Raw genomic sequence first — 27,997 nt, 5'->3', positions numbered from 1 at the left:
AAGGGCCACCACTGAAAAGGCCCTGTCACATCTGATTTAGAGACTGGACCAAAGAAAGCCAGTAGCTTCGCTGGTCCAGCTGGAGTGTGAAGCTGTAAAAGGTCAGACAAGCAGGGAGACGACACACCAGTAAGTTTTTAAAAATAAAAAATAAATAAATAAGAACCCCTATTGCTTTATTTAGCAACTTGAATTGGACTGAAAGCCATTGAATGGAAGCCAGAAGGTATGATGTCTTCGGCCTTTCCTGTCAGATGTGTGTCATAAAACATGTTTCCTTCTTTTGCAAAAACACAGTTTGGATTAGGATGACAAAAGCCCCAAAGCTTTTTACCATATATGTCAGATAACCTGCACAAAGTTCTCTTCTATTCAATTCCGATTAATGCAGGGAAACTGCAGACCATAAATTAGCCTTGTCTGGAGCTCGCCCTGCTGCCTCCTTTTACAAGTGATGTGAGCCATGGAGGTCATGAGGGTTGGTGCTTAACAAGGAACAGTAATAGTACATGAGCAGTTTCACATAACACTTTATCAAGGCAGTAAGTTCAGGACAGACAGGGAGAAACAAGTTTGTCAAATGACCTTTACTTTCATCAGCAGGCTTAAGTTTTAGCAATTTGTCTCAAGTTCTCCTTCTGTGTGTGTTAGCGTGAGTGTGTAGCTGAGTAATCCTACTTGACAGCGGTAAATACAGAGTCAGAACGACTTTCAGGCTGAATAACTTTCAAAATATCCCGATATTGAGCCACAATTTGTGAGTCTAAAATCTAACTGAAAAAAGGTTCACTATAGATCTGTTCACGCCTCTCTGTGTCCAAGTTTCATACAGAAGCTCACGTTTAACCCTTCCACGTACACGTCAAAGAAAATCCTCTTCTGTTTCCTGCAGCTGTGCTGGACTTGTATGAGTTTATAAAAAACTTTGAGGAAGAATGTTGCAAAACACAAACCGGGAGTAAAGAAAAGTGATTCATAACATCATTTTCATGTGGAATCCACCTTTTCCCTTGATTTTTTCTTTCTTTTCTTTTATAAAATGACATATTAAGTGGGTAAATGGGCTTGGTCCCTGCCCCAGTGACCTCCAGGTGAGAGGCAGGGTGGACCATGAATGGGACACCAGTCCATCACATGGGGTAAAATCAATCTCTTTTAACATAGCGCCATCCAGTGGTGATATACTTAATCTGGAGGAAAACATTAGTTTTCTATCTCCATTTTGAAGATTCTTCCAAAGAAATCAATGCCTGAAACAAATCGGAACATGATAAAAATGTAGGATAAATTTCTCTTCTAATCAGATGTTTTGGAAAAAAAAGGTTTATTAAAACAATATGCAAATGGCCTGTAAAGGCCGTTTGCTATTCAAACCTGATGACGGCCCCACCACTGTTTTGACTTTGATTGGTTTATTTTCTGTTGAGCCTAAACCTAAAAACAAGTTTACAGCTGTGGCCAAATGTAAGGTTTTTATTCTCTAGTTGGCCAACTAAGTAACTTATAAAACAAGCAGTGTATCAACACAAAGTGCACATTTTTAACCAGTGAATAAACCGAAACCCTACCATAAAATCCAGATTTAGGAGATTTCCCCCCCCCATCACAGCTATTAAACACAAACCAGGTCAGTTTACTGACATCTAGAGAGAACTGCAGATTTGTGAGAATTAGTCTGATCATACGGGATCTCTCCACCATCGGACAGGAGTCAAACAAACTAAAGGAACTTATTAACACAAAGATAAATAAACAGACAGAAAACCGTAAAACACAGTGGAAAAGGGCTTCAATCAGGTAGCCAGTAAATTCAAAAGGAGTCCAATAACAAACACACACACAAAAAAAAAAACATCTCAGGCTACATTATCTCCTTCATGTTTCTTCACAGTTTTTAAAGGCTAAAGTCACATTTACTGTACGTTTATACACCAGTAATATTAACTGTTTCTTCTGATTTTGTGTCAAACATTGACTTCAATATCAACAGTATGCGTTATTTGACTTGTATCCATGAGTGGGTTTGATTTAGCTCCTCATGCTAAAACCAGATCTGTCAAATTCCTGTAGAATCCTGATGTCAGGACATCCTGAATAATCTCAGAATGAATGTTTAATCTGATCCCCGTGTCATTTCATCATATACGAGGAAACAGAAAAAAAAACCAGAGCAGAGATATATTTGGCTGCAGTATCAACACATTGTGTCATAAATGCTTCCAGCCATCAGACAACCCCAGCCATCAGACAACCCCGTCTGTAACGCCGTCTTGCTTCTTATTTGCCATCTCCTGCCTTGTCTTTGCTCTTGTCCCGTGGTACGCGGCCCATGTTGAAAAACTCAGGGTTTGGCCTCATGTCTGTGAGGTGAGCGAGTCTGTTGGACATGGCGAAGAAAGCAGCGATGGCTGCAATGTCCCAGGCGTCCTCGCGGTCGAAGCCCGCTTCCTCCAGTGACTCAAAATGCTGCTCTGTGATGGTGTCACAGCGACACACAGCCAATGCAAAGTCCAGCATGGCGTGCTCCCGGGATGTGAGCTCGGCCTTCTTGTAGTTAACAACGACCTGAAAGAAGGGAGAGAACTTATCAGCAGCCGCTTTCATAAATACAGTAGAGTCGTGAAAAGGTGCAGAGTAGAGAGGTGGCGTGTGGGAATGCATGTCATCATCTGCCGTGGACTTCAGCAGGTGAGACAATGTATAAACAAGTCAGGAAATGTTATCAAGGATCTGCCAAATCTGTGCATGTGGGGTTTGTCCTTTCAGCTGACATTTCTACAACATTACCCTTGCTGGAGTGGATGTGTGGAGATAAAGGCAACACAGCAAGGAGCCTTATCTGCTATTCTCAATGTGTTGTACAGAACATGGTGATCTTTACAGAATCATCTCCGCATCACCTGCTGCTGCCTGCACCATCTGAACAGCTGTTCACCCCACATCTCCTCCCTTGCATTTATGGCCTGCAGAGCACATTTTTAGCTGAAAGATCCCTGCTGTGACGTGCTTGTGTTAATAGCAACTGTGTAAAACACTGAAATAACTGTCCAGTTTCTCCTAAACTCTGGTGTTTGCATGGAAAAGGGCTTAATTAGTCAGTAAGCATCCAAATATGATATAAATATGCAGAAAAAAAATAAGAAAAGCTGGAGAATTATGGTAAAAACAAAAAGATGAGCGTGGAAAACAGATGTAGCTGGTTACTCCTTTGGCACAGAGTGTGACATATTTTATACCACCAGGGTTTCATGAGGACATTTGTGTTGTAGAAAGTACACAATTGTGTTGAACATTTCTCCTCTGTGTTCAGGGTGGCTGTGGTTCAGGTGGTAGAGTGGCAATGTGATGGTGTGATCGCTGGCCTGGCCACACACCACTACAACACACTACAATGCGCTGAACATAAAGTTCCTCCTGATGGCAGGCGAGCATCTTGTGCTGCAGCTCTGCTTCCGTTGCATAGAGTTTTGTTGGACCCGTCTGAGGTTAAAAAGGTGTGTTATGGTCAAACGCAGAGCATTTAGCATCAATATGCTAAGGTGGAGGTCCTGCGTGGACATCATTTGTCTGCTTATTAGCAACATTACAAAAGCTACAAAGTGGAATTACATGATAGGGGAAGTGGAGCATAAGCAAAGCCTAAAGCGTTTTATCGAGCTGTGGCTCTGATGTAGACTGCATTTGCTGTTGGACACGCTTCAGCAAGACGGCAGAAATAAAAGTAGAGAATGACAACGCTGGTTGTTTTAACTGGTATGTATATCAATGAAGTGATTCTGGGTTCAATCTGTGGAGGTGCTGAGTTGCTGGTAGGGTTCAGAAATTTCCTTCAACACTTTTTTGTTTTTTCTAAAGCAAATATTTAACAAAATAGAAAATAGAACATGCATTTAGGGACAGAATTGGAACTTTCCATAAGTAAGAGATAAGAGACAAAAATAGCTTAACTGCATCTGTCCTAAAACTGGATTATAATTAGTAGTGCAGATGTAAGTTGTGAAAGTGGTTTAAGGATTGTACCTGGTCAGAAAGAGTGGGTTTCTTTGAGTAGATGCGATGCAGCGCACCGTGCGAGACCACGCAGTAAAGACACTTGTTGTGGATACTGGTTGCCACGACAATCAGCTCCCGGTCTGCCTTGGTTAACTTGCCTGGAGGACAATGAATCCCAGAGCAAGAAACACACATTCATATAACGTTTAAATAGCAGAAAGCAAAGCTGGCTGGGATCAAAACATGCTATGTTGTTTTGGGAAAAGTAGAGCTCTGTTGCAGGATGTTCTTGATAAATCCCAAAAGCAGCTTGTGACACAAGCTTTCTGCACTGAAATAGAACTTGGAAAAGTTTGTCTTTGAGTTGATGGCTACTTTTTTCTTTTTTCTTCCTTTTTATAGCTAAAGTTCACAACACTACACAACAAAAAATTAAATATAAATAATTTTAAACATCACAAGTAAAACAAAGTTTTCACAAAGCTCCATCCTACTAAGTAATATTTAATCAAATTCTGTTATAATGGTGTTTTTCTCTTTTTTTTTGCGGGGGGAATGAATGTGACACAGCACAGTCGTTTTCTTTTTATAGCCATACAGTGTGCATCAAAGTGCTGATGCGGAGCGTGAATACTGTCCCCAATAGACAAGGTCAGGAGTGTCCAGGTCTGGTTCTGCAGGTTTTCGTCATCTACCTGAACCAACACACCTGATTTAAATTAAATGTCTCTACTAAACAGCTTGTTGTCAAGTTCTGTCCAGTCATGTTGACCCATCAATCTGACTATGGTGGGCTGCAGCCGGAAACATCCAAAAACTGCAGGACAGCGGCCCCAAGGACCGACTTTGGACGCCCCTGGAGAGGATGATTTCTAACAAAAACTACAAGATTGACTCAGTCATTCATTCAGTGTAAATCTACATCTGTCTAAACTAATTCAAGAAATTGTGAAACATGTGACTTTTAAAACACACAAGCAGCTGGCTTTGCAATAAGCACAAAAGCTATATAAACTATAAAACTGTAGAAACATAAATACACACCCGTCTCCTTGTTCATGAGTTCATTGTAGTATGCAAAGAAGGCTCTGAACTCTGCTGGTCTGTGAGAGAGGACTTTGAAGACATTTGGCAAGAAGCCTCCCTGTAAAAGTCAGTTTGGTCAAATATGTCAGTCTGCAAAGTGGAGTTAAATGCATACATTTAGCAGATTATCTTACCTTTGATTCCACCTCCTCCATAAGCTCTACTATATCATAAGGCAAGTCTTTTTTGTAAGGTATCGGATAGCGGCTGATTTTCTCTGGAGGTTCGCTGGAGGACTGTCTGGACCCCGCCATGGTCAGCACAGCCGCCTTTCCTCGAAACAAGCGGCCCGAACGGAGAGACGGCTGCACATGGAGCAGGAAAGTGACATTAACCCCCGGAACACAAGCACAATGTGATACCAGCCCACAGAAACAGAAAATGAACAGAAGCAGCAGATCAATTTATCAGCTTACAAGTTGTGTAAAGGCAGCCGGACGGAGCAACTTGGAAACGAGGTTACACGCCATGTCAGTCGACGGAAAACAAGACTGGTTGGGGATTAATATTTAGACTCAGACAGTCTAGAGTTTTCCCAGACTTATTAAGGAAGTCAGACAAATCCTTTAAAGCGCGTAAATAATGGTACAGCCACAACAACAAACGCTATATGTGTAGCTTGTTCAAACGCCCACGGATGACTCCGCCGTCTGCGTATGTTATAGTAAGCCTTTTATATCCAGTCTTGCAGTTACTTGCTTTTCCTTCGATTTTATGTCAGATGTTAAGAATCGAGTGAAATCGCCCAATGAAAGTGCAGCATCGAGTTACGCCTGTTGTTGTACATTCCTCCTTACCGCCAGGGGGCGCAATGAGTGTGACCGATGATGGTTCCACGCTTGTCAGGATTTGTGATTGTGTTACTGTTATAATTGTCAAATTGTCAGAAAACCACGTGGATAGTTGATACAAATTTAAGATAGCCAAAATAACCTAAAAACAACAACAACTAAAGAAACACTTGCAATTCAGTTTTTTCCCAAGAAATTATTTAGGGGGAACAAAAGTTCGCCAACACAGTTTTGACCCGGGAGAGACTGCAACGGACCAAAAGCAGGCTTTCGCGATTTATTCTATGTAGTCTGTGAAAAGCCGTTTAGATAGTTTATAAAATATTTAAGCAGAGGTTGAAGACTGCTACAGAATGTTTTACCATGTAAGTATGTATATTAGTCTCCTGAATTGGACGGGGTAATTTAGGTACTAGGATGTTTTAATGATTGTTTATGTAGCATTGTGATGGTAACACCACTGAAATTTTCCCTTTCCCCACCTAGCTGCCTTTGTAGTGTCGCAGATTACAGCCAGCTCATTTTCTAAACATGCTTGCAGTCTTTGATTATTCCCTAATCACAAATTACTAAAACGGACAACGTAGTAAAAGTGTTACGTTGTGGTATCCCCCCCTCCTCTTACTTTAAATGAGACGCTCAATCACGTGGTCTTTTCTGTTCATAGATTTCTTTGGAACATGAAATCTTACTACATCCAAGATATTTTGGTCCCAATCTACTCAACACCGTGAAGCAAAAGCTTTTCACAGAAGTGGAGGGTACCTGTACTGGAAAGTGAGTGACTGCAACTTTCAGTTTAATGGTTAACGCAAACTTTCAGACGTCCAAAAGGCTCTGCTTTTATTTCTGGCTAAATTTTATTTTATAACAACATTTACATAAATTTGACCACAGTTGGAACATCCATAGCAGTGGGCTCTGTTGATATTGTTATTTTCCTTCTTGCATGGAAAATTTTTAACACATTATTTGTCTATTCCTTCTTTACCAGGTACGGCTTTGTCATTGCAGTTACCACCATTGACAACATTGGGGCAGGTGTAATCCAGCCAGGCAGAGGCTTTGTCCTCTATCCAGTCAAATACAAGGCCATAGTGTTCCGCCCATTCAAAGGAGAAGTGGTGGATGCTGTAGTCACTCAGGTTAACAAGGTGTGTTGGCAATAAATAATATGTCTTTAAAGTTGTAAAAAGATTGTGTTGACGATGATGATAATTAGATGATTCTCACTGATGTTGCACTGTCTCTTTCACTCTGTCTTCTGATAAATTGGCAATGCTATGTTTTATTGATTTGAGGATTGACAACATTTTAAAATCTCCAAAATGCCCTCTTTGTTGCACCATTTGTGCCATCAGACTGTTTAGGATTATTATTCTTAACTGATAATTATTTAAGATTAAGATAGTTTTTGGTACAAATTCAAAAAGCAAATTTTTAACATCACTGGATTATTTATTGTATGATGCACCTTTTTTTTCTGATAATGAGTTTCGAAGTCCTAGATAGTTGCATGCACAGCAGAAGATCATTTGCTGGAATTTATGCCTTATTAGTGTGACTGATTCATACAAACATTTACAGCTTTCATCCAGACAAATGACTCACGTCATTAAATTTACAACACACTTTGTACAAATGTGGTGTAAATTTGTACTCATGGTTATTCACCGTTTTGCTCAACTGGTTGTTCAAAAGAACTTTCAGTTTCTTTCCATTGATTCTGCTACATCACACACTGGATACATCTGAGGTGTTGGTGTTCTCACCAAAGTAAAATCAAATTGTGCTTAGTTCCCCATCAGATTACTTCATTGTTACTATTCTCTCTGTCTTGTTTGCGTTACATTAATGTTCCCTTTTCTGGATTTTCCTCTGCATGTTTCTTTGACCCTGTCTCTTGTGCTCTGATTGACCACAGCTTCTTGGGGATGGTTAATTCACAACTTATCCTCAGCTGATTGCTTTAAAATGTAAAACATGCCAGATATTGATTTAAGAATCGGGACTTTTATTCAAGCAACTCAATTCAAACCTTTTGAAATGCTTACACATTATGATTGCATAATGCAGTGATTTCTGACAATGCTTTTGTGCTTCATCTGGATGTATTTGTTTTTGCTTTTCTCTTGTAGGTTGGACTGTTCACAGAAATAGGTCCAATGTCTTGCTTCATCTCTCGCCATGTGAGTGAGGTTAACATCTCTAACAAAACCGAATGTAGTCCTTTATTTGAATACATAATTAAGTTTTTAATGTATATTAAATGCATTGTATTTAAATAAGTAATTTTCCTTTTGCAGTCCATCCCTTCAGAAATGGAGTTTGACCCCAATTCTAATCCACCTTGTTATAAGACAGTTGATGAGGTATGCAAATAGTTTCTTATTGATGATTTTGAGTCTCCACTCCAGATAATAATCTTACTTGTATTTCCTGGGGAACCTTTTGTTGTTGCTCACTCTGACATTTAAGGACATTTTCTTTTCTCATTTTAAAGGACATTGTAATTCAGCAAGACGACGAGATCCGTCTAAAGATTGTGGGAACAAGAGTGGACAAGAATGACATTGTAAGTTTCTTTTTTTAGAACACAGATGCCATAACCAAGCCCATAAACGGCAAGAAAGAATTTGTTGCTGTTGGCCATATTTTATGTTATACAAAATAATCTAAAAAACAAGCTTCTCCTTTGTTTTTCAGTTTGCCATTGGATCTCTCATGGATGATTATCTGGGTGAGTGTTAGAATGAGACCACAATGCAGTTGGATGATCTGCACAGGAACAAATGTGGTTTTGATTTAAAAGGGAAAAATGTAATTTTATGCTGTGTGATTGGTTGTCAAACTTAACCTTCATTACTTAATTTTCAGGTCTTGTGAGCTGATTGGTCCCACTGAAGTATCTCAACTGGAGCATTTTCTGTAGTAGCCTAAGTTCTTGTTGAAATTAGTAATTTTTTTTACACATGCATTTATGTCTTGGTGATGACTAGTAGTTTTTTTTTGTAATCACTTAATGTAATCTTTCCTTTTTTTTGTACAAAGATTGAACCAAATTATCTTTTAAAGCTGATTGCAAGAGGATACAGGGGGGGAAAAAAATGTCTTTAGTCTAGCACCTACAATGTAAGGCATTTTCCTTTGTATTTTTGGATGTGTTCAGTAATAAATCTTTTTATTTGTTTTACGGTTCTGTCTGTAACTATTTTTATGTTTTGAAACCAAAACAAAAAACACGCACACACTTCAGACTCCGGCTAAAGTTCTTTTCGAAAGAAATCATGACGCAAGATGTGAACGCGGAAATTTCGAGAGCGCGCACGACTTGGGGCCGTAAATACGTCACACGCCGTCGCTCTTCCTTTCTCTCGTCCTGAAGATGGCGGCAGGGGTGAGTAAGATGGAGAGTTGGGTAGCTATGGGGCTTTCTTCAAAGATTGCAGGCACAATCCACCTGATATCAGAGCCATCTGAACTCTCTCGGTGTTCCCTCTAAAGCATATAAGGCTATCTTGATGTTTTGCCGGTGTTGTAGGGTTTATTTACTAATAATGTGCCTTGTAGTTTTCAGTATGAGGCTAGCATTGCCATCCTTACAAAGCACTAAAATGGCTAGCAAAGGGGTTGTGCCACGTTACCTTAACTGTGAGAATATTACATCATGCGTCCACTTATAGAGATGTCTTGGTCCTATTTTAGGTCATTATTCTCAGTTTATTCGGATCTAGGTATGGGCCATCTGTTTAAAACAGCTGCATGTGAGTTTATCGCCGAAAACACCGGACTGTTCGCGTTTTAATACAAGTTAAAAGCCACGTGAAGGTAACTCGTGTAATAATTGGCATATAAAAGTAGTGTAGTTCATGTAAAGTCGCATTCATCACTTATTTTGCTGACGTTTTTAAACTCTACTGCCTCTCTTTTGCACAGTCATCTATAAATGTTTGGAGCATCTCAATAGGTTGGGTTTGCTCATGAGGAGCACTAAAGCCACGCTGCTCTTTCACAGCCTTAAGCTGATACACTGGCTAGTTTGATCCCATTCAGGACATCTCATTATGCAGTCAAATTCCTGCTGTTTGGGACAGCATTTAACTATTTTGGTATATAACAGCCGTTGCCACAAAGGCACATTGGCATTGCTTGGGAACATTTTGGAAACATGTGCATTGATTTAGCTTTGTATGTGTTTTTGATTTTTGAAATAGTTTGTGTCCCTTATTTTCAGACTCTGTTCACATACCCAGAGAACTGGCGGGCCTTCAAGGCCCAGATTGCGGCCCAGTACAGTGGTGCTCGCCTCAAAGTTGCCAGCAGCCCCCCTGCCTTCACCTTCGGGCAGACGAACCGTAGTCCTGCCTTCCTGAACAACTTCCCTCTGGGCAAGGTGAGCAACAAAGCACCATTGCTGATTTGTTGTCAGTTATATATTTAAAAAGAGAATCTTTTATTTATTTTTTCATAAACATCTGTAGTTTCTTCATATAAATTAAGCCACACATCTGTTTATAGGTACCTGCCTACCAGGGAGATGACGGCTTCTGTCTGTTTGAGAGTAATGCCATTGCTCACTACTGTAAGTCATTCTGTTCAATATGTTTTGGTCTTCATCCAAGATATTGGCGTCATATTTACTAGGTTTAAATTTTCCTCTGATGGTCTGAAAGTTGTGGTAAAAGAGCAGCAACCATGTTAATTACTTTGTGTGAGCTGAACCAAATGCCAGTTAAATTAATGCCTGTTTGACAGGTTGAAATTCCACAGGTATTTGTCTAGTCATTTACGCAAGTTTAATTTTTAGTTTTTGTTCTGAAATGAATAGTTCATCCCACAAGTCTATGCTTTGCTACCACAAAATGCAAGGTGATTTTGCTCAACTTCTAAAAACGTATCTTCTTACCACAGTGAGCAATGATGCCCTGCGCGGCTCCACTCCTCAAGCAGCAGCACAAGTACTGCAGTGGGTGAGCTTTGCTGACTCTGAGATCATCCCTCCAGCTAGCGCATGGGTCTTTCCCACTCTGGGAATCATGCAGTTCAACAAGCAGGTGTGTATCTCATCATTTTCTTGTGAAGTAAAGTGATAGACAAGGTAGATAACTGGATGTAGCTGGATTTATTTATTTTTCTTCCCAGGCTACAGAGCAGGCTAAGGAGGATGTGAAGAAGATCCTTGCAACACTGAACCAACACCTGAACACCCGCACTTTCCTTGTGGGGGAGAGGGTCAGCCTTGCTGACATTACTGTGGTTTGCTCCATGCTCTGGCTCTACAAACAGGTTTGACATTCACACAGTGGATAAATCATGCAGGTAACTGCACCCTGGGTGGGTTTGACACTTACTTCAGAAATGTGGGATTTTCTCCTTTCTGTTCTCTGTAGGTATTGGAACCTTCCTTCCGTCAGCCTTATACCAACGTGACCCGCTGGTTTGTCACCTGTGTCAACCAGCCCCAGTTCAAGGCTGTTCTCGGAGAAGTCAGGCTGTGTGAAAAGATGGCACAGTTTGATGGTGAGCCACCAGTCATGGGATCAAAGGGGGTACTCGTCTAAAGGGGAGTCCCAAGAGCATACTGTCCTATTTAAAAGTTCAAAGTACATGTGCAGTCGCCTTATATCACAAGAAACTCAATTTTAACATTTCAGATAATAGATGGATACTTTATTCATCCCCAGGGGGGGAATTCAGACGAAGGGGTAAAATGTAGAATATAATATGTAATAATAAGGCTAAATGTAATACATTTTCATTTGGGCAGCCAATTTGCAAACATAGACTTGGGCATATATTATGTGGAAGTCAAATATTAATGTTTACATATATTCATGAATACAAAGGAAGCACTTTGTTTAACCTAGAGAAGATTAGAGACAGTGCGCCACAAGTATGTAACATTTTAGATGATTGTAACGTTTGTGTTGTTTTTCTAGCCAGGAAGTTTGCAGAGATGCAGCCCAAGAAAGAAGCACCAGCCAAGAAAGAGAAGGGAGGAAAAGAAGCAGCCAAGCCCCAGGAGAAGAAAGAAAAGAAAAAGGAAGAGAAGAAACCTGATCCAGAAGAAGAAATGGACGACTGCGATGCTGTTTTGGCTGCAGAACCCAAAGCCAAGGATCCCTTTGCACACCTGCCAAAGAGGTAAAGATCTGTTTTTTTTCTTTTGATGTTCTTGTAAAATTTTTTATAAATGTCTCAGTCGACGTCAAAATAACTCCAAAACTTTATGGTTCATTAATCTGCATGTTTTGATTGCAGCTAATTATTTAATGAGGGGTGTCCAACTCCAGTCCTCGAGGGCCATAATCCTGCAGGTTTTCCATTCATCCCGGCTCCAACACACATGACTCAAATGAATAATTTTGCAGAACTTAATTGGCTGTGGGATCCATTTTAAGTAAGCCAGGTGTGTTGGAGCAGGGATGCATCAAAAACTTTCAGAACAGTAGTCCTCAAGGCCTGACTTCAGACACTGCTGCACTGATTCTTGCTGAGCATTTAAAATTTTTTATTTTAATTAACTCTAAATCTTAGTATAGCATGTATGGGGTGCAGATCATGGATTGGATGGAAAAATACTGGATTCCACTATAAAATGAGCTTTTTTTGGGCTCAAAGGATAATAGGACCCCTGTCATTGGGCAAGGCAGTGTCTAATCATGGCACCAAGTCTTAATCAGACAGGGGAAGAAAAACTTCAGACCATTTTCATCCCAGTCATCTCTGACTTCGTGAGTAAATGGCTGGTTCATGCTGTGGCCACAAATAAACTTGAAACTCCAGAGCACTGTAGCTCTAGGGTGCTCAAATGTTATTGGGAGCAATGCGTTTGGACTTCTCTAAAGTTGGCGTTGTTAAATGTTGAGACAATGAGAAGCTGATCTCATTCTGTAGCTGTGCTTCTGTTCAGAACCTTTCCACATCTACAGTCTGGCCCGATTCTTTCAACCCTGCATGAGCTGGCAGCACATTCGCATGTCCTGAACTTTCTGTCCTGAAAAAACTTTATTTTTATGTTTTTATTTTAAAAGCACATTTGTCATGGATGAGTTCAAGAGAAAGTATTCCAACGAGGACACCTTGACAGTCGCCCTTCCTCATTTCTGGGAAAACTTTGACTGTGAGGGATACTCAGTCTGGTATGGTCAGTACAAATACCCAGAGGAGCTCACGCTTACCTTCAAGAGCTGCAACCTTATCACAGGTATGCCAATCTTTCTTCTTTTTTTTTTTTTTTTTCATAGGCACAATACATAATTCTTGTTAAAAAGTTTGGAAAATTCAGAATATCTTTTAGTGATGATCTTTGCCTACATTCTAACAGGTTCATATATTCATGTCTTTGTCCAGGCCATCTCTTTTTATTTATATATTTAACATGGACAGCAGGAATTGGCAACAGAAATTTTTTGTTTGCTATACGCTTGTTTGAACAAAACAGTAGTAGACCCATAGTTTTTGAAGAAAGAAGATAATGACATAACCACAAAAACAAGTTTTCGCAAGGAAAAGGACGCATGGATGGGGGGGTTCTAAAGCCAGCATTAGTTTAAAAAGTGACGCAGATATTGAACAATCTTGGAAGGATTAACAGAAAAAAATACTTTGAAAGTCAAATAACTGAATAATGGTCTTTGTCCATTTTCATTATTATTATTATTATTATTATTTAGAGCTGGACTGGATATTGAGAGCTTCTTATGAAGTGTCTTGTGAGTGGTGGTGTAGCAACTAGAATTTAACATGTTTTGTAACATATTTGTCTCCAAATAGGGCAGTGATTTAACAGATAAGTAGCATGTGGCTGAAGTTGTTTTTAAAACATGTTATTGGTTGCAGATCTACTGGGGGGAGAAAAAGATTATTTTCTTATTTCGTTCCAAATTTGATGCCTTTAGTGGCAGCCACCTGCCAGCCACTAAAATACAAGTGTTGTGCAATTGGTGCAAAAGATTTTATATTTTTAGTTTATCTGAAGTGTAGAGTGTGACAAGTAAGCACTTTTCAAGTAACGGATTTAGAAAAGGTGTCGACATGACGATCCAATAGCTGAAGTGGTTCATGAGACTGTGTTAGATGATAGGATGTTCACTGCATTCAGATTGGAGACATGAAAGAAATCACAGGTGCCCCCTGTCATTGGGCAAGGCAGTGTCCTGTCATGGCACTAAGTCTTAATCAGACAGGGGAAGAGAAACTTGAGACCATTTTCATCCCAGTCATCTCTGTTTCAGTGAGGAAAGAGCTGGTTCATGCTGTGGTCACATGTTGTCAAAATACTGATCTGTCACATAAAGTCCATCACAAGCTTGAGGCATAGGAGACTTGTTAGTTTTGGATGAATTGAATAAAGACTGACTTTTCACTGGGATAAAAGCAAAGCTGTTGTGTAGATAATTGTTTCTCCCGCTGTTAATTGGTCTTTACAGGAATGTTCCAACGCTTGGACAAACTGAGAAAGAATGCCTTCGCCAGTGTCATCCTGTTTGGCACAAACAATGACAGCAGCATATCTGGCATCTGGATCTTCAGGGGCCAGGATCTGGCATTCACTGTAAGTATGAGTGCAAATGTCTTTTTTTTGTTTTTTTTTAAATAAATATTTATTTTTATATATATGTATATAATTTAACATCTGCAGCCTTAACCTAGTGTGCTTTACAAGAAAATAATAACAGTGTAGAACTTGAGAAAAATGGGATAAGAAGCTTATTCTAGAATAGGAAAAACATTTATACTAATGCTAAACTACACTTAAATAACATCTAGTTAATTATTTTAGTAATAAAAGGAGAACTTTTACTTGCTCTTAGGCATTTTTCTTTGTAATTTTAGCTGGTTTTACCAGCAGATATTAGCATATGATCTTTTCTGGCAGGACATTGTATCTGAAGGGTGTATGCGGTCAAGGTGTGTCATTTAGTCAGATTTTCTGTGTATGTGGCTACCCCCTGTCATTGGGCAAGGCAGTGTCCAGTCATGGCACCAAGTCTTAATCAGATGGGGGAAGAGAAACTTGAGGCCATTTTCATCCCAGTCATCTCTGATTCAGTGAGTAAAAGGCTGGTTCATGCTGTGGCCACAAACTGCAGTTGTCTCTGTAGTTTTAACCTAAAGTAAGTAATAAAACTGGGAAAGTTGTGTGGTGACTGCAGCTTTTAATTTTGGGTGTTATGACATACGTGTCTCCATTTGTTTTTGTTCTAAACTTCTTCTGCGTCGACACCATCTCTTTATGTGGTGGTTTAGTCTTCTCATATTTTTTCCTTCTGCTGGTTGTGTGTTAGCCATGCAGCTCAACACTGCCTCTGCAACTGAAACGGTCCATCTGTGCCAAGCATTAATGGGGCAATAAAGTGTTTTCTGGCCAAAGCAAATGTATTATTGGCTTCAGCTTACTCACAAATTCAGCATCTGCATTGCTTTTGCAGTGTGAAATTTGTCACATCTTTTGCAATAAGTGCATGAGCACGTTTCTATATGAAAATAGTTTATTTACGTGCACTTAAGAGTATGAAAAAGTTCTTACCAAGTGATCATGTTTATAAACAGACCTGAAGCCTAATTATCTTCCTACCTTGCGTGGTTGTTGCAAGAGTTTTGTCACAGTGCACTCGGCGGTGAGCCCGTTTTCAGAGGCCAGACATGCTGGTGAGATTATCGGGACTTCTTATCACATGACTGGGACCAGTGCTAGAGTTGTACTATTTGCAAACTATTCTTGCACAAATTCAAATGGATTTTTGGTCACCGGCATCAAGTAGGAGACGGGTCAGCCATCATTGAGCTGTTTACACAATCCATGTCAGATGTGGGTTTTTGTCCAGTGTGCATTTTTTTCCCCCCATCAAGCTGAAATACAACTGGAATCTGTCATGATGCTGAAACTGTGTTGTCAAATCATGCTCCTTTTTTTTTTTCTTCCTCCCCCACTCCTGAGAAAACTTTTCTATTTCTTTTAAAGAGGTGTGTTGTCACCATATATGATGAGGGCGTTTGAGGGCGTTTCTGAATGCATATGACCATAAATGGGTGTGATGGTGGTGTGCTGGAATGTGGGAGTTATCAGCTGCTTGTGTTCAGTTGTGTGCGGATGGTTGGCCTGCATGTTTGATAAATACAGATCTTATTGTAATTCTGAATGTTATTCATGTGGAGGGATTCGGATCAGTTTCTGTGAAAGGTTGACACTGCCTGGTTTATCACATAAGATCTTTTTTTTTTTTTTTTTTTTTTTTTTTAGGGTCATGGTTATATGGATCTTAAAACCTTAAGTAGTTGCTATATATTGAGCTTGATTTGACCTGAAAATTTCCTTGTTTCAGACAGCTGACATCATTCCTCAGTATAGCAGGACAGTCCTTTTGTGTTCATAGTAAACATGGTTACATTTATTCAGCAATTTATAATTGAAGTAGAAACAAGAAATGCTAGTTTCATCTGCTTCTTAGTAAATAAAAATCTAGAACTGAGCTTCAGTAATACAGATTTTATAACTGACTTGGTACTCTTTGGTTCAGAACATGCTTCTTGAGTTTTCTTAGGTGTGACAAAAGCACTGTGGGATTCCAGACATGTTCCTGGAATATTTATTAGATTACATCCGTTCATAAATTTAATTCTTGCTCCTGGTGATGTTTAGTCTCAAAGCATTATTTTTGTAGCCTTTTGCTAAAAAAAAATGTTTTTTTGTTTTTTTTTTTCCTTCCCTGTGATGCTGAGGTGGGTTGGTATATATTAGTTCTGACTATTCAGGATATTTCACAACCTCCGCAAGTCTCAAACTTCTTCTCCATTTCACAAAGACCTCTTTAAATAAGAGTAAAATGGGGCTGCAAGGCTAAAAAAAAAAATGTTGGACAAGTTTCAGTAGTTGTATCTGGAAGTGATGTGGGGAGATGTGCCGCAGAGCATTGGTGTGCATCCAGCCGATACTGGTGTGAAGGTTATGATAGAAAATGGCAACTGGTGCCATGTGCTTTGATAGGTGGTGTTTATATATATATATATATATTTTTTTTTTTTAAACCTTTAAAAAGTGAAACGCCTTGATGTTTTGTTCAGCTTGCTTCATCTGCACTTGAATGAAAACCATGTGATAATTAAGCTGCTGCCTGCAGGATGAGGACAATCGGCAATCTGATAGGTTAAACATGCACAGCTCATACAAACTGAAGGTTATACAGTCAGTTTCAAAATTTGATCCTTTTCTTCTCTTCCTAGCTGTCTGAAGACTGGCAAATTGACTATGAATCATATGACTGGCGCAAGCTGGATCCAAACAGCGAGGAGTGCAAGACCATGGTGAAGGAGTACTTTGCGTGGGAAGGAGACTTCAAACACGTCGGCAAACCTTTCAACCAGGGCAAGATCTTCAAGTGAGAGGACGCAGAGACAGTCGAACTAAAGCACTATGTTCTCCGTCGCTCCAACACTTAAAACAAGGACTTTCAGCCACATGTGCTTACTTTGCTGCAAAAATGACTTCAAATGACCGTGTTTGAAGATGAGTGAATTTGGTCTCAATGGCCCCGAACTGGTTTTCTGTTTGATCTACGAAATAAAGAACTTCCCTCAATGCCTTTTAGGGGATTTGGCTTGTGTGACATGACTTCATGCTGAACGCTTATTCTTCATAAATTGGCATTTATTGGACGGTTTTGAAAAAAATGTTAATCCTCCTGATCAGTAATCAATTTAATTTACAGCCAAATGTAGAATGTAAAATTTAATGTGGACAACTTGAATCTAAAGTTAACATTGAAATAACTGCAGTGAAGTGGTGTATCCCAGGGATCCTCAAGGCCCAGTGTCCTGTAGGTTTTCATCCCATTATCACCTTAAATTTGCAATGGAAGATTCAGGTTCTTTGACTATACATTAAATTTGGGGTCTTTCACTGCAAGGAAACGAGTATAGAGCATCTGAGTTTTTATATTAATACACGAGTTCAGCTGTGACTGGTTTCACTCTCCTGTAGTCCCTGTAGGGGGCAGAGAAAGACCAGTTTGTCTTTGAATGGGGTGCAGTCAACAGAAAATTTGCCAATGCTCTGCAGATCATAACTTTCTGCTTTAAAATACATGTTTCTGATTTGTAAGGAGAGAAACTCAGATACAAAGAAAATCGCCCGATTTTGCCCCAATTAAGTGAAATTGGTTGGAAATATTTTTAATAAGGATACATAGAAACTAACAATGATATAGTATGTCCACTTTATGAGTTAGTTTGCTGCAGTGGTGGGTTGATCTTTAAGTTTGGCACATTTTTAGTCAAACCTGTAAGCAGGTAAGATTATAGTTTTCAGAATTATCCATTTATGTAAAAAGTTCATAAGCATGCATGTGGCGACGTCACCCTACTTAAACACTGAAATGACCAGTCAGGATCCCACTTCTGCCAAGCTGGATTCACTTAAGAGGAAGGATTCATTTTTTTTCAAGAGGGCCACATCATGCTCACTTTTCCTCTTACTTTTATTTTTGTTTTTTAAACGTTTACTTGACCAAGTAAATGTTTAAATGTTAAAACTGGCCCTTTGTGAAGACGGCTGCTTCAAATGAATGTTTGTCAAGAGTTTACACTGTGCAGACAAAGCTCTTAGTTTCATTAGACACACCCAACAAAAATCATAAGCAGGTTTGGATAAACTTTGAAGCGTTTGTAGTTCACCATTCCCACAGCTGCCCCGGCTTATCCTCGATATTTGCTTGGTGCTTCACTGTTTGTTGTACTGAGTGCAGGTAAAATAGAACACCTGGACCGACTGAAATAATAAATGTTCAATTCACGTAATCTTTGGGCATCCGCTTTGCAATGCTTTTGAAAAGTTTTATTACATTTAGCTGTAGTTTAACCACTGGCTCTGTGAAATACTAAAGCTTAGAAGCTTTTGGGTGGGTCTTGGGGCTTTCTGTCTGATTCATGCATCCACACACAGATGAGAGATGCACAAGAGCGATCTCTCATCCCAAAGTGAGTCAGATGTGTCATTTTTTCCTACTTACTAAGCGTGATTCAAGATCATTTTGGTGCAACCATCTCCCACCATGGTGTTGAATCAGGGAAGCCATTTTAGTTTGTTCTGTGGTCTGATGGAAATCAGAAAATGGAAATGTTCCCACAACAGCCAAGCGCTGAAGTCCTTGAACACATGACTCACCCATCCTGTGGATCACGGTGGAAGAGGGCTGTAACTTGAGCAAATAACTTCGACTCCGCCGCAGTTAACAACAGTGCTGGTGGATAACCCTTGAATTGCTGAAAGAGCTGCGTTACACAAGACTACAACATGCAATCAAGCATGAATTTAAAGTGAACAGGCCACGTGCAGTTTTAACCCTTTAGTTTTAAGACAGATAGTTTCTTAAGCAAGAATCAGATGAAGTTCATTTAGTATTCTGCCCCTTGTTTGTACTGAGAAGCTTCAGAGTTAAATGGCAAAACTAAAGCAAGACACAAGAACAATTAGCTGTCCTCTGCCAACAGCAACATTTTCTCTTCCAGTCCTGCCAACCTTCCTTCCCTGGTTTTCAGTTCTCTCCACCACACACTCGCTACGTTTTCCTTCCTCTCTCTGATCCTTACTCTGTGCATTCTTCTATGTCCTTCCAGAAGAAAGGGGAGCAGAGGGGGGGACTTAAAAGTACTTGAAGCGCTGGTGAGAGTATAACACAGAGAGGCTGTATTGTTTCCCCACACAAGGTCCCTGTGTGGCTGTCAGTCCTCAGTAGGAGCTTTAGGCATGATGTGCATGTGCCGAGCATCTGGTGGTGCAAGACACACATCTGGAAAATGGTGAGGAAGCCAGTGGAGGGCTTAAAACATCGAGGCAAAGTAGAAGGGAGTCAGCCGCTGAAATCCAACACTTTTCTAAATAACCTTCATGCACTTCACATGATATAACTGCAGGCGGTCTGTGTGGGTTAAACATTTTTGTGAACTTAAAAAGAGCAAGTTCTGATCAGACAGTTTGAATATGTTTTAAGTTGGTTTCAGGTTCCTTCGTATTATTTTCCTCACAAGAAAAAATACAACATGTAAAGGCCTGTTGCCTTGTGTCTGTAGTGCAGCAAAAGGCATGATAATACCTCTGAGCACTTGGCAGAGGCTGAAACCAACTGAAGGGAGCTGTAAGAGTAACTCCAATACTTTCCAGTCATCCGGATCATTTAACTCAGCTCAGCTGGAAGATACGCCTCTTTCAGCTCATAAACAAGCTCCCCTACCTAGAACTTACCCCTAGCTTTTGGAATGTACACATTATCTTGACATTTAATTGATATGTGCACATAAACGCATATTTATATTAGTAAAAAAGATCCAGAATAGTGATGGTACCTTTGATTTTTTTTAGATATAATTTTACATTGATATAACATGAACAGAAAATTATTAAATTATTAGATATGTCGGCTAAATAAAGTTTTATGCAAATTCATTATAAACAATTTATGGCACAGCACAAACTGGAAGCACAGTACATCTGTTCCTCACTGTGATGTCTATATCCTCCAGTCATCTAGTTTCTACATGCCTTTACTCTGACAGTTCTATGTGATAAATTTCATATTCTACATTTGTGTTGTAAATGTAAAATGCCCCCCGATGCTGCTTTCTTCTCCCCTCCCCACACAGGGCACTTCTGCTTCTGTTGCATTTAATCCAATTCAGTTAATCTGATTTCATTTTTAATTTGATGTAATTTCAGTTTAACAGCATTCTATATCTTAGTCTATCTCACCACCACCAGACAAGACACATCGTACCTAATAGACATGTTGTCAGTCAATCACAGGGTTCATGCAATATCTAAAAACGTTCATGAAAAAAAAAAATGAAAAGGCTCTCAGACCAGAACAAGTACCCATCGTTCCATGCGAGGAGGTGATGTTCTTACAACATTAAAAGCCCGCTACTGGTCCAGTCAATAAACAACAGCTGGCACTGGTCAACAATTGGTCTTGTGTGAAAAATTAGAGCCCCTGTGCAAACTCATGCAGCTATTGGTGATCCATTATCTTTGGTCGGTATTAATATAGAAAGGCTAATTAACAGCACCTCCACAGTAGCAGCCAATGAATTAGATAGACTGTTATTTAGGCATTTGGATTTCAAAGCTGGCAGTAATCAGCCAAGGCTGACAAGTAACTAAACAGTTTACTGGTTTAGCTACTGGCATGTCAAAGCTAACTGGATTAGGCGCTGAGTTTGCACAATTTCCATTTAGCATCAAACATCTGACATCCACTCTTCACTTAGGTGTAACTGTCCTCTACAGCAGTGCTTTTCAACCTTTTTTGAGCCAAGGCCCCCTTTTTTTTCACTGAAAACTCACAAGGCATGCCACAAACCAAAATGGTTTTTTTTTATTTGTTAAAAAAAAAAAAAAAAAAAAAGCCCATATTATTAATATAAAGTCCATCTTGTCAAAGTGGCCTTCAGCAGAAATAAGATAAACACAAGAAAAAGGAACTTTATTATCTTTCGCCTGGGCCCTGGATGAACACAAAGCTGCTTTTTAGACCAATCAGGTGAAATTGGATTATTTCTCAGGGCACACCTGATGATCTCTCACGGCACACCAGTGTGCCACGATCCAGTGGTTGAAAACACTGCTCTACAGCTCCCACCATGAAGTTGAATTTAACACATTAAATTGTGTCTTTAGGTACCTCAGCCCCTCCTAAAACTTTTCTGACTTTGCTTTAAAATCCTCAGAAAAAGCTGATTTAAATTAAAAAATTTTTTAAATCAAACAAAGTCTTGACTGAGGGTGGAAGGCATACAGAAGATGTTTTATCAACCTTTTAGAGATCACAGAGTCTTAAAGGGATGACTGGAATGCTGGTTGACTCACATGCAAAAAGAACTATGTGAAAATGAAGCATAAAGGTCAATTTAAAAGTGTCGCTGTTATCGGTTGGTTGAAGGGATATCCCTAGGCAGAGAGAAACAATACTAAGCATACAACCACACATCTATAGCTCATCCCCAGTCTTTTATGGGATTTCCCTTGAACCCAGTTCTAGATGCTAGCCTGGAGTTGGCTTTAGATCAATCCAACACATGCAAAATACTGGCATAATGAATCCTTTCTAGTCAGCTTCTAAAGACTACTTATTTTTGCATGTCTATTTGTATTGGCGTTATAACCACGGTCATGAGTGCTAAACTAAAAGATCAAGAAGGGAAAAGTGTATGAAACGGGGGAATGATGATTTTTAAATACATTTCTACACATAGTACGGCTGGGTATTTTAGTCTAAAAAAAATACCGTGGACATTTCTTCCCATTAGTGTATTTAAAGGGTGTGAGTTGCACATTTTTCCATGGCACTGAAACATAGCAAAGTAATTCAGTACTGGAATGGAATGAAGGAGGTCAAAGGTGAGTCTGCTGTGGGGAAACAGTCAAAGAAGGGAAGGAGAGAAGAGATAGTGTAACATCAATAGTACCAAGAAGACATGGCTGCACAACTGCACCTTTCAACAGCTGAGGCAGTCGTTGCTATGAGCCGTGATTATTAACTAGCAATTTACAAGTGACTATTCATTGCGCTGCAACTGAAAATGTAAATATAAAAGTGGAGTGACATTACAGGAGGGGAGAGAGGAGTAAAAGCACAGAGGGAAAACAGGCAGCCCCTGCAAATATGGGTATGAAACCCCAGAGCTGCATTTGGCTCATGTTACCAGAATCTGGAGGTGGGGCATGAATGTTGTCAAACTAAAGCAAAACTGTAACAATGCACTGCCATGACTACAAAGAGCAAAAATACCTATCACTACCCTTAAAAAAGGTTAACAATTACAACTAAAAGTGTTCCTGCTCTACCTTCCAATCATACAATGTTGGTAAACAAGGAAATTAAGAAAAAAAAAAAGTAGGCCTTCACTAGTTGCCGTTTCCTTGTGGATCAAATTGCATTAAGCAATCCTTCACCTTCTCATAAAAGACTCAAGTATGGGTTTACCTGCTTCATTTCACTCGTTTTTAAGGCGTTTTACAGATGTTCTCTTGCATTCCTCTGTTTGGAAAGAGGCCATTCAGACCTGAGGTTTCTGAGAAAATAGGTGGCCCACACTGGTTCATGTATTGACTTGCTGGTGGTTTACATCCCACTCATAGAAAGAACTGCAGTGTTAGGACATTTACAGCTATGACTGGAATGTGCCATTCAGGAACGTATCTGCTTGTGTTGAAGTGCCGCAGATGGGAGGTCACAGGAAGGAGAAGCACCTTATCATTCCGATCAATAGTCCAGATCAGTAATTGTTCATAAAGAAACTGGTCACATAAGAGTCAACACAGAGGTATTTGTATCTCCATGAGTGTGACAAATGTGGGGGATAATATGTTAAAACTAAAGTTTACAAACAGAGCATCACTTCAGGCATTTTATTTATTTATTTATTTTTTTAGATTTTTTGACACAAATTATTTTAATTTTGCGTCTTCTTTCTTGTCTGGTCAGGTGGTCCTTCCCAAAGCATGCATGGCAAAGAAATTACACACAAAGAGGAAAAGATGAGCCGTAACCTCCTGTTTCATAAGAGCAGGATGAATAAAACAATTGGCCAACAGTAATATATCTGAAATGAATTACTCAATTTGCAAAATGTTGCAGCAATGGCAAGACATAACCTGTGCAAGGTGTTCCAGCAGTGTTGCGAGCTGACTGTTGAGTTACACAAACAAGAGAGAGGGAGGGGATCATCTTCTCCAAAACAGTGACAAACTTTTTGAAACAAAGTAGAGCAGAGGTCCTTTCTGTATTACAAACTGCTTTGTGGCATTTGATATTTATCCGCACACACGCAAGGCATTACTATGGAAACATTCATGCCCTCTTGCTTATTATGTTGCTATAGCAGCCATCCACATCCCAGAATAGTCTTTTTTTTTTTTTTTTGGGTTCCTCCCTCGTGTTCCTGACTCACAACTTGCAGTGGAAACCACAATTCAGTCTGCCTCTCATTCCCCTTTTTCCACTTGCATTCTTCTCTGTACCAAAGGAGTAGCTTTCTGAATCACTGGCATATGTTCGTTTGCACGCAGAATCTGTGTGTATGAGTATGCAAGGAAGCACGCGCTATGGGAAATTCCAAAAAGATTAGCTATGATGAGTTACTATGGCAATGGTAAATATCAGGCTATGTGACCTGTGTGTCGCAAGATAGTGTATCTTGAGTACTGCATGCTGTCATTAGCTGACCGAGATTTCTTTGCAGTTGTAATCTCTCTATGGATACACTCAGCTCTCAATGGTTACCTTAGGCCCACTTTGTTTTGATAAGTCCCAGCCTGTGGTCTGCTTACTGGCTGGGTTACATGGTCAAATTTGAACAAAATCACATATATGGTTGCATGTGATGTTATGAGTAATGTATGAGGTAAAAAAGTTGCAGGAAAGCTTTTTCATGACATGATCATGAGACATTATCACTCTAGGTTTAGTTCTACGGTTAAGATGTAGAAAATTAAATTATAAACGCTAATCAAATTCAGTTAAATTAAATTGGTGGCCTGTGATAGACTGGCGACCAGTCCATGAGGTGGTTCTTCTCTTCCTCCCAATGCTAGATCCGGTCCTCCATGATTCCATGCGAGCTAAATTAGGGATGATGCAAGAATGTAGCCTATGCATACATTTAATTTAATTTTAAAAGGGTATCAGTTAAAGGACAAGGCCAGGCATTTTTAAAGTCAGGTTAATAGCTACACGTTGAACTTATTTGCAATTTAAGAAAAGGGGGAAAATCCAGAGATTTCATGCGCTAAACTGAATTTGACTTTGTTTGGAAATAAACGTGTTATTTCCAGTGAAAGAAAACATGTTCAGTCTTTGAGAAAATAACACAGCCCTGAGGGCATGACTTGTTTTCAAGTTACTTATTTAAATTAGTTTCCATTTCTTTCATGCCAAAATGAGATCATATAATGAAAAGAAAGTGAAGATCTAAAACAAGTGGGACTGTAGTCATGCGTACACATTGAATTATTATTTCAACCTCTAGTTTTCTTTTACTGTCCTGGGCTGTTAAGCAACACTCAGCTCTTTGTTGAACTCTTCATCGCATAGTTGTGGTAATTTCTATTGCCCTTAAAGCCTAATTTTCTGCATTAGTAGACATCAAAATTGTGGAATTGTATATAAAAATTGCAACTATAAAAATATAATATCTGAAAAGAGCTGTCATTAATGAGAAGTTTGATGTAGATCTATTTTTTAAAAATCTTTTTTTCATCACAGAAGCGGATTGCATACAAGCCTATTGTGTATAGGTTGAGAGAAATGTGTTCCTAAGCTCTTACTTTGTGTGAAGGGCAGGCGGAGTGTGTAGATCTGGAACTCTTCAAGTTCCCCATACACACACTTTACTAATAACTGCAACCTTAAATAACCCTGTAATGTCCTCTTTGTTTGGTGGTGCAGTTTTTTTCAGTTACTATAGAGATTTACTTAATGAAGACTTTGTGGAAGTAACCTATCTGAGTCTTCTACCTCTTGGTTTGGATATTCAAGCATATGTTATGTAATTATGTTTTCAAGTTTTGATAATTTAAATATTACATGAACTCAATCTAAAATCTCAGTCTATTTGAAAACATTTCTTTTTGTTATTCTTCTTTAAAAGTCTAAGAAGCATTTTGAATCGCCTTCTTTCTTAATGTGAACATTATACAGCAAACCTGCTTGAACAGCCATAATGAAACATGTCTATTTTTATCTAAAAAAATTCTCTTATTGTGACTTTTGAATGTGTTTGTTCTATTTTTTTTTTTTTCTGTTTTGCTTTTTGGTTGTTGTCTGCATCGCAGTTTGAATGTCAAATTTACTTATAATAGCTAAATTAAAAATAGTGGAGAAAAAATATAGTTTTATTGTGAGAAGTCAAAGTGCATAATATTGGTCATTTTTTTGAGTAATATCTACAAGGGATATTTATATGGAAATAAATGTGTGGTTATAAACCCTAAATAATGCTGACAGAAGTGGCGAATTCTGCAGGCGAGGCCCAGTTGTTTTGATCTGCAATCAGAAGTGCAAACAATGCTTTAAATAATTGCTGAACATGTAAATTGGAAACATCACAAATCAGCGCAAAATCCAAAACAAGACAAACGGACTCGCTCACGACCAGCAGGCTTTATTCCACCAGTGACGCAGACATAAATATGTTCATATAACTACAACTGAAATATTTAAAATTCATGTTTTGGTTTGGACTTTTGGACAGATTGACTTTTATTCACACTATTGTTAAAACATTCAATTTGACTTTTTTCTTTTTTTTTTTTTTTTTTTTTTTTTTTAAATTTCATGGATCCGGATAATACAATAAGACAAGAATAAATTTGAACTAACTTACAACAGTCTACCTTGGGATATTTGTTAAAAAACATGATTACAGGAAATAAAACATAAACCTAAAACAGCATCAGCTTCCTCTCTATTTGAAAATGTGACATTGCTCTGCACACAGGGACATCACCATGCCTATCGATGTCATGACATCCAAACAGAACCACTACTAAACTAAGCTTTGATGCTACAAATGTTGACTGACTCTTTGGAGATCTTGAGAGATAGAAGGCATCTTAGATTTCCTCTGGTCAATGAAAAATAATATGACTTGGCAATTCATACGTTCTGATGATTTTTTCTGCTGACATTTCAAATCAATTTACATGAATGAAGAATGACTTCTTTGTGTTGTGTAACACACCAGCGTCTCCACTCTGCAGCAACCTATAGCCACGTTGAATGTCAAAGTTAAGACATATATCTTCGGAGTAAATAACAACACAAAAGGCAGTGATTTGTGGGATTCAAAACTTTGCGATCTTATCTGGATGATTCATTTAGATAATCTCTTACTTTCATTTTGTGCTTCTGAGAAGGAAACCCACATAAATCACAAGTAACAAGAAGAAAAATAAAGGAGAATTTCGTGCCAGAGCTACTTAGTTGCTAGATTGCCATTGTGCCAGAAAGTAAATTCTGCCACTGAAACTGTGAATCTAAGTAGATGTAACATCATTTTGTTAATTATCTGACTTTACTGAAAAAAGTGTTCTTTTTAAATTATTTACAGATGCAGTCTTCAGTTCTTGATTTGAGGGCTTATTTTTCACTTTTTATCTGCTCTCCTTCTTGCTTGCATGTGCTTTGTCCTCAGGGAGCACCATGCAGTGCTACAGAAATAAACAAGAAGAAGTACCAGTAGTTATCAAGTAAACAGTTAATATAAAGGAGAATGTAAGTACAACATGCATGTATTATTTAGAAGAGCAGTGAGTGTATAAACAGATCTCAGCTAATGCAGCTTCACTCAATCTTATATTTATTCATCAAAAACTTGAGCAGAATTGAAGTACGTTTCCTCTCACATTCTTCAGCATTAACAATGCCTCATTGACTGTGTTTATTTGACTCCGTCTTCAGCAGTAGCTGGCTAGACACTTCATACAATACACACAATATTGTCTTGTGTAAAAAAAAAAAAAAAAAAAAAATCGAATGAAGCTTGGACGAGCTCCTCTCTTCACTCACAATCTGATTTGTGAGCTTCAAACGGCGACTCCAGATTCAAGCGGCAATGTGAAAATACTTCATAGGTTCATTGGCATTTTCATGAAACCACAAATGCTGCAAAGAAGACCAGTTTCGGCACAAGCGGATGCTTAGAATTTCTTTGTTGTTTGTGCAAATGACAGCTTTGCTTGGGCTTGCTGCTTATGAAAGTTTTCATAGGTCTTTATATTTGCATTCAGTTTAGAACAGAAGTGATGGATAAACTGAGCAGACACCATCTCCATCAAGATATGAGGCAACAATAGCAACTTAACAAATCCCGTTTAATTTTCAGTTGAAGAGTTTCAGAAACAACAATAGACGAGAACAGACAGAAAACATGGACTTTTTCTTGTGTTTTGGAATAAAATATTTTGTTGTGTCTCATGGTTTTCCAAATTATCTCAACAACTCCTACAAACGAGGCTTCTTGCCCCCGAACACTGTGTGCATTGTCCAAGCTGAGGAAAGAATTTTATTTGGAGATTGTGACATTTTGTAAGTATGACAAAAGAATGTTCTCTCTTGTCTTTACAGCAATTG

At 38.9% G+C, this 27,997-nt stretch overlaps 3 protein-coding genes across 3 annotated transcripts; 2 read left to right on the top strand and 1 right to left on the bottom strand.

The window, feature by feature from the left end:
• Nucleotides 1–1,596: 1,596 nt before the first annotated feature.
• Nucleotides 1,597–5,866, bottom strand: LOC306762953 (uncharacterized protein). Its single transcript, XM_079249609.1, has 5 exons — nucleotides 5,496–5,866; nucleotides 5,214–5,384; nucleotides 5,038–5,137; nucleotides 4,021–4,151; nucleotides 1,597–2,565 (listed from the first exon to the last, which is right to left on the bottom strand). Exons 1-5 carry the CDS (start codon nucleotides 5,547–5,549, stop codon nucleotides 2,278–2,280), a joined length of 744 nt encoding a protein of 247 aa, XP_079105735.1. The 5' UTR covers nucleotides 5,550–5,866; the 3' UTR covers nucleotides 1,597–2,277.
• A 250-nt stretch (nucleotides 5,867–6,116) lies between these two features.
• polr2g (RNA polymerase II subunit G) lies at nucleotides 6,117–9,041 on the top strand. The gene is made up of 8 exons (XM_079250403.1): nucleotides 6,117–6,235; nucleotides 6,538–6,647; nucleotides 6,865–7,024; nucleotides 8,009–8,059; nucleotides 8,177–8,242; nucleotides 8,374–8,445; nucleotides 8,577–8,610; nucleotides 8,748–9,041. Exons 1-8 carry the CDS (start codon nucleotides 6,224–6,226, stop codon nucleotides 8,759–8,761), a joined length of 519 nt encoding a protein of 172 aa, XP_079106529.1. The 5' UTR covers nucleotides 6,117–6,223; the 3' UTR covers nucleotides 8,762–9,041.
• A 186-nt stretch (nucleotides 9,042–9,227) lies between these two features.
• On the top strand, nucleotides 9,228–17,454 carry eef1g (eukaryotic translation elongation factor 1 gamma). The gene is made up of 10 exons (XM_079249989.1): nucleotides 9,228–9,267; nucleotides 10,105–10,263; nucleotides 10,389–10,452; nucleotides 10,782–10,924; nucleotides 11,013–11,156; nucleotides 11,261–11,390; nucleotides 11,810–12,014; nucleotides 12,905–13,077; nucleotides 14,303–14,427; nucleotides 17,097–17,454. Exons 1-10 carry the CDS (start codon nucleotides 9,256–9,258, stop codon nucleotides 17,253–17,255), a joined length of 1,314 nt encoding a protein of 437 aa, XP_079106115.1. The 5' UTR covers nucleotides 9,228–9,255; the 3' UTR covers nucleotides 17,256–17,454.
• The last annotated feature ends 10,543 nt before the right edge of the window (nucleotides 17,455–27,997 follow it).

The sequence above is a fragment of the Telmatherina bonti genome, assembly GCF_933228915.1.
Source record: "Telmatherina bonti genome assembly, chromosome: 12".
NCBI classification, from domain to species: Eukaryota; Metazoa; Chordata; class Actinopteri; order Atheriniformes; family Telmatherinidae; genus Telmatherina; species Telmatherina bonti.
The sequence above is the reverse complement of the archived record's forward strand: the minus strand, read 5'-3'. Positions and strand labels throughout refer to the sequence as shown.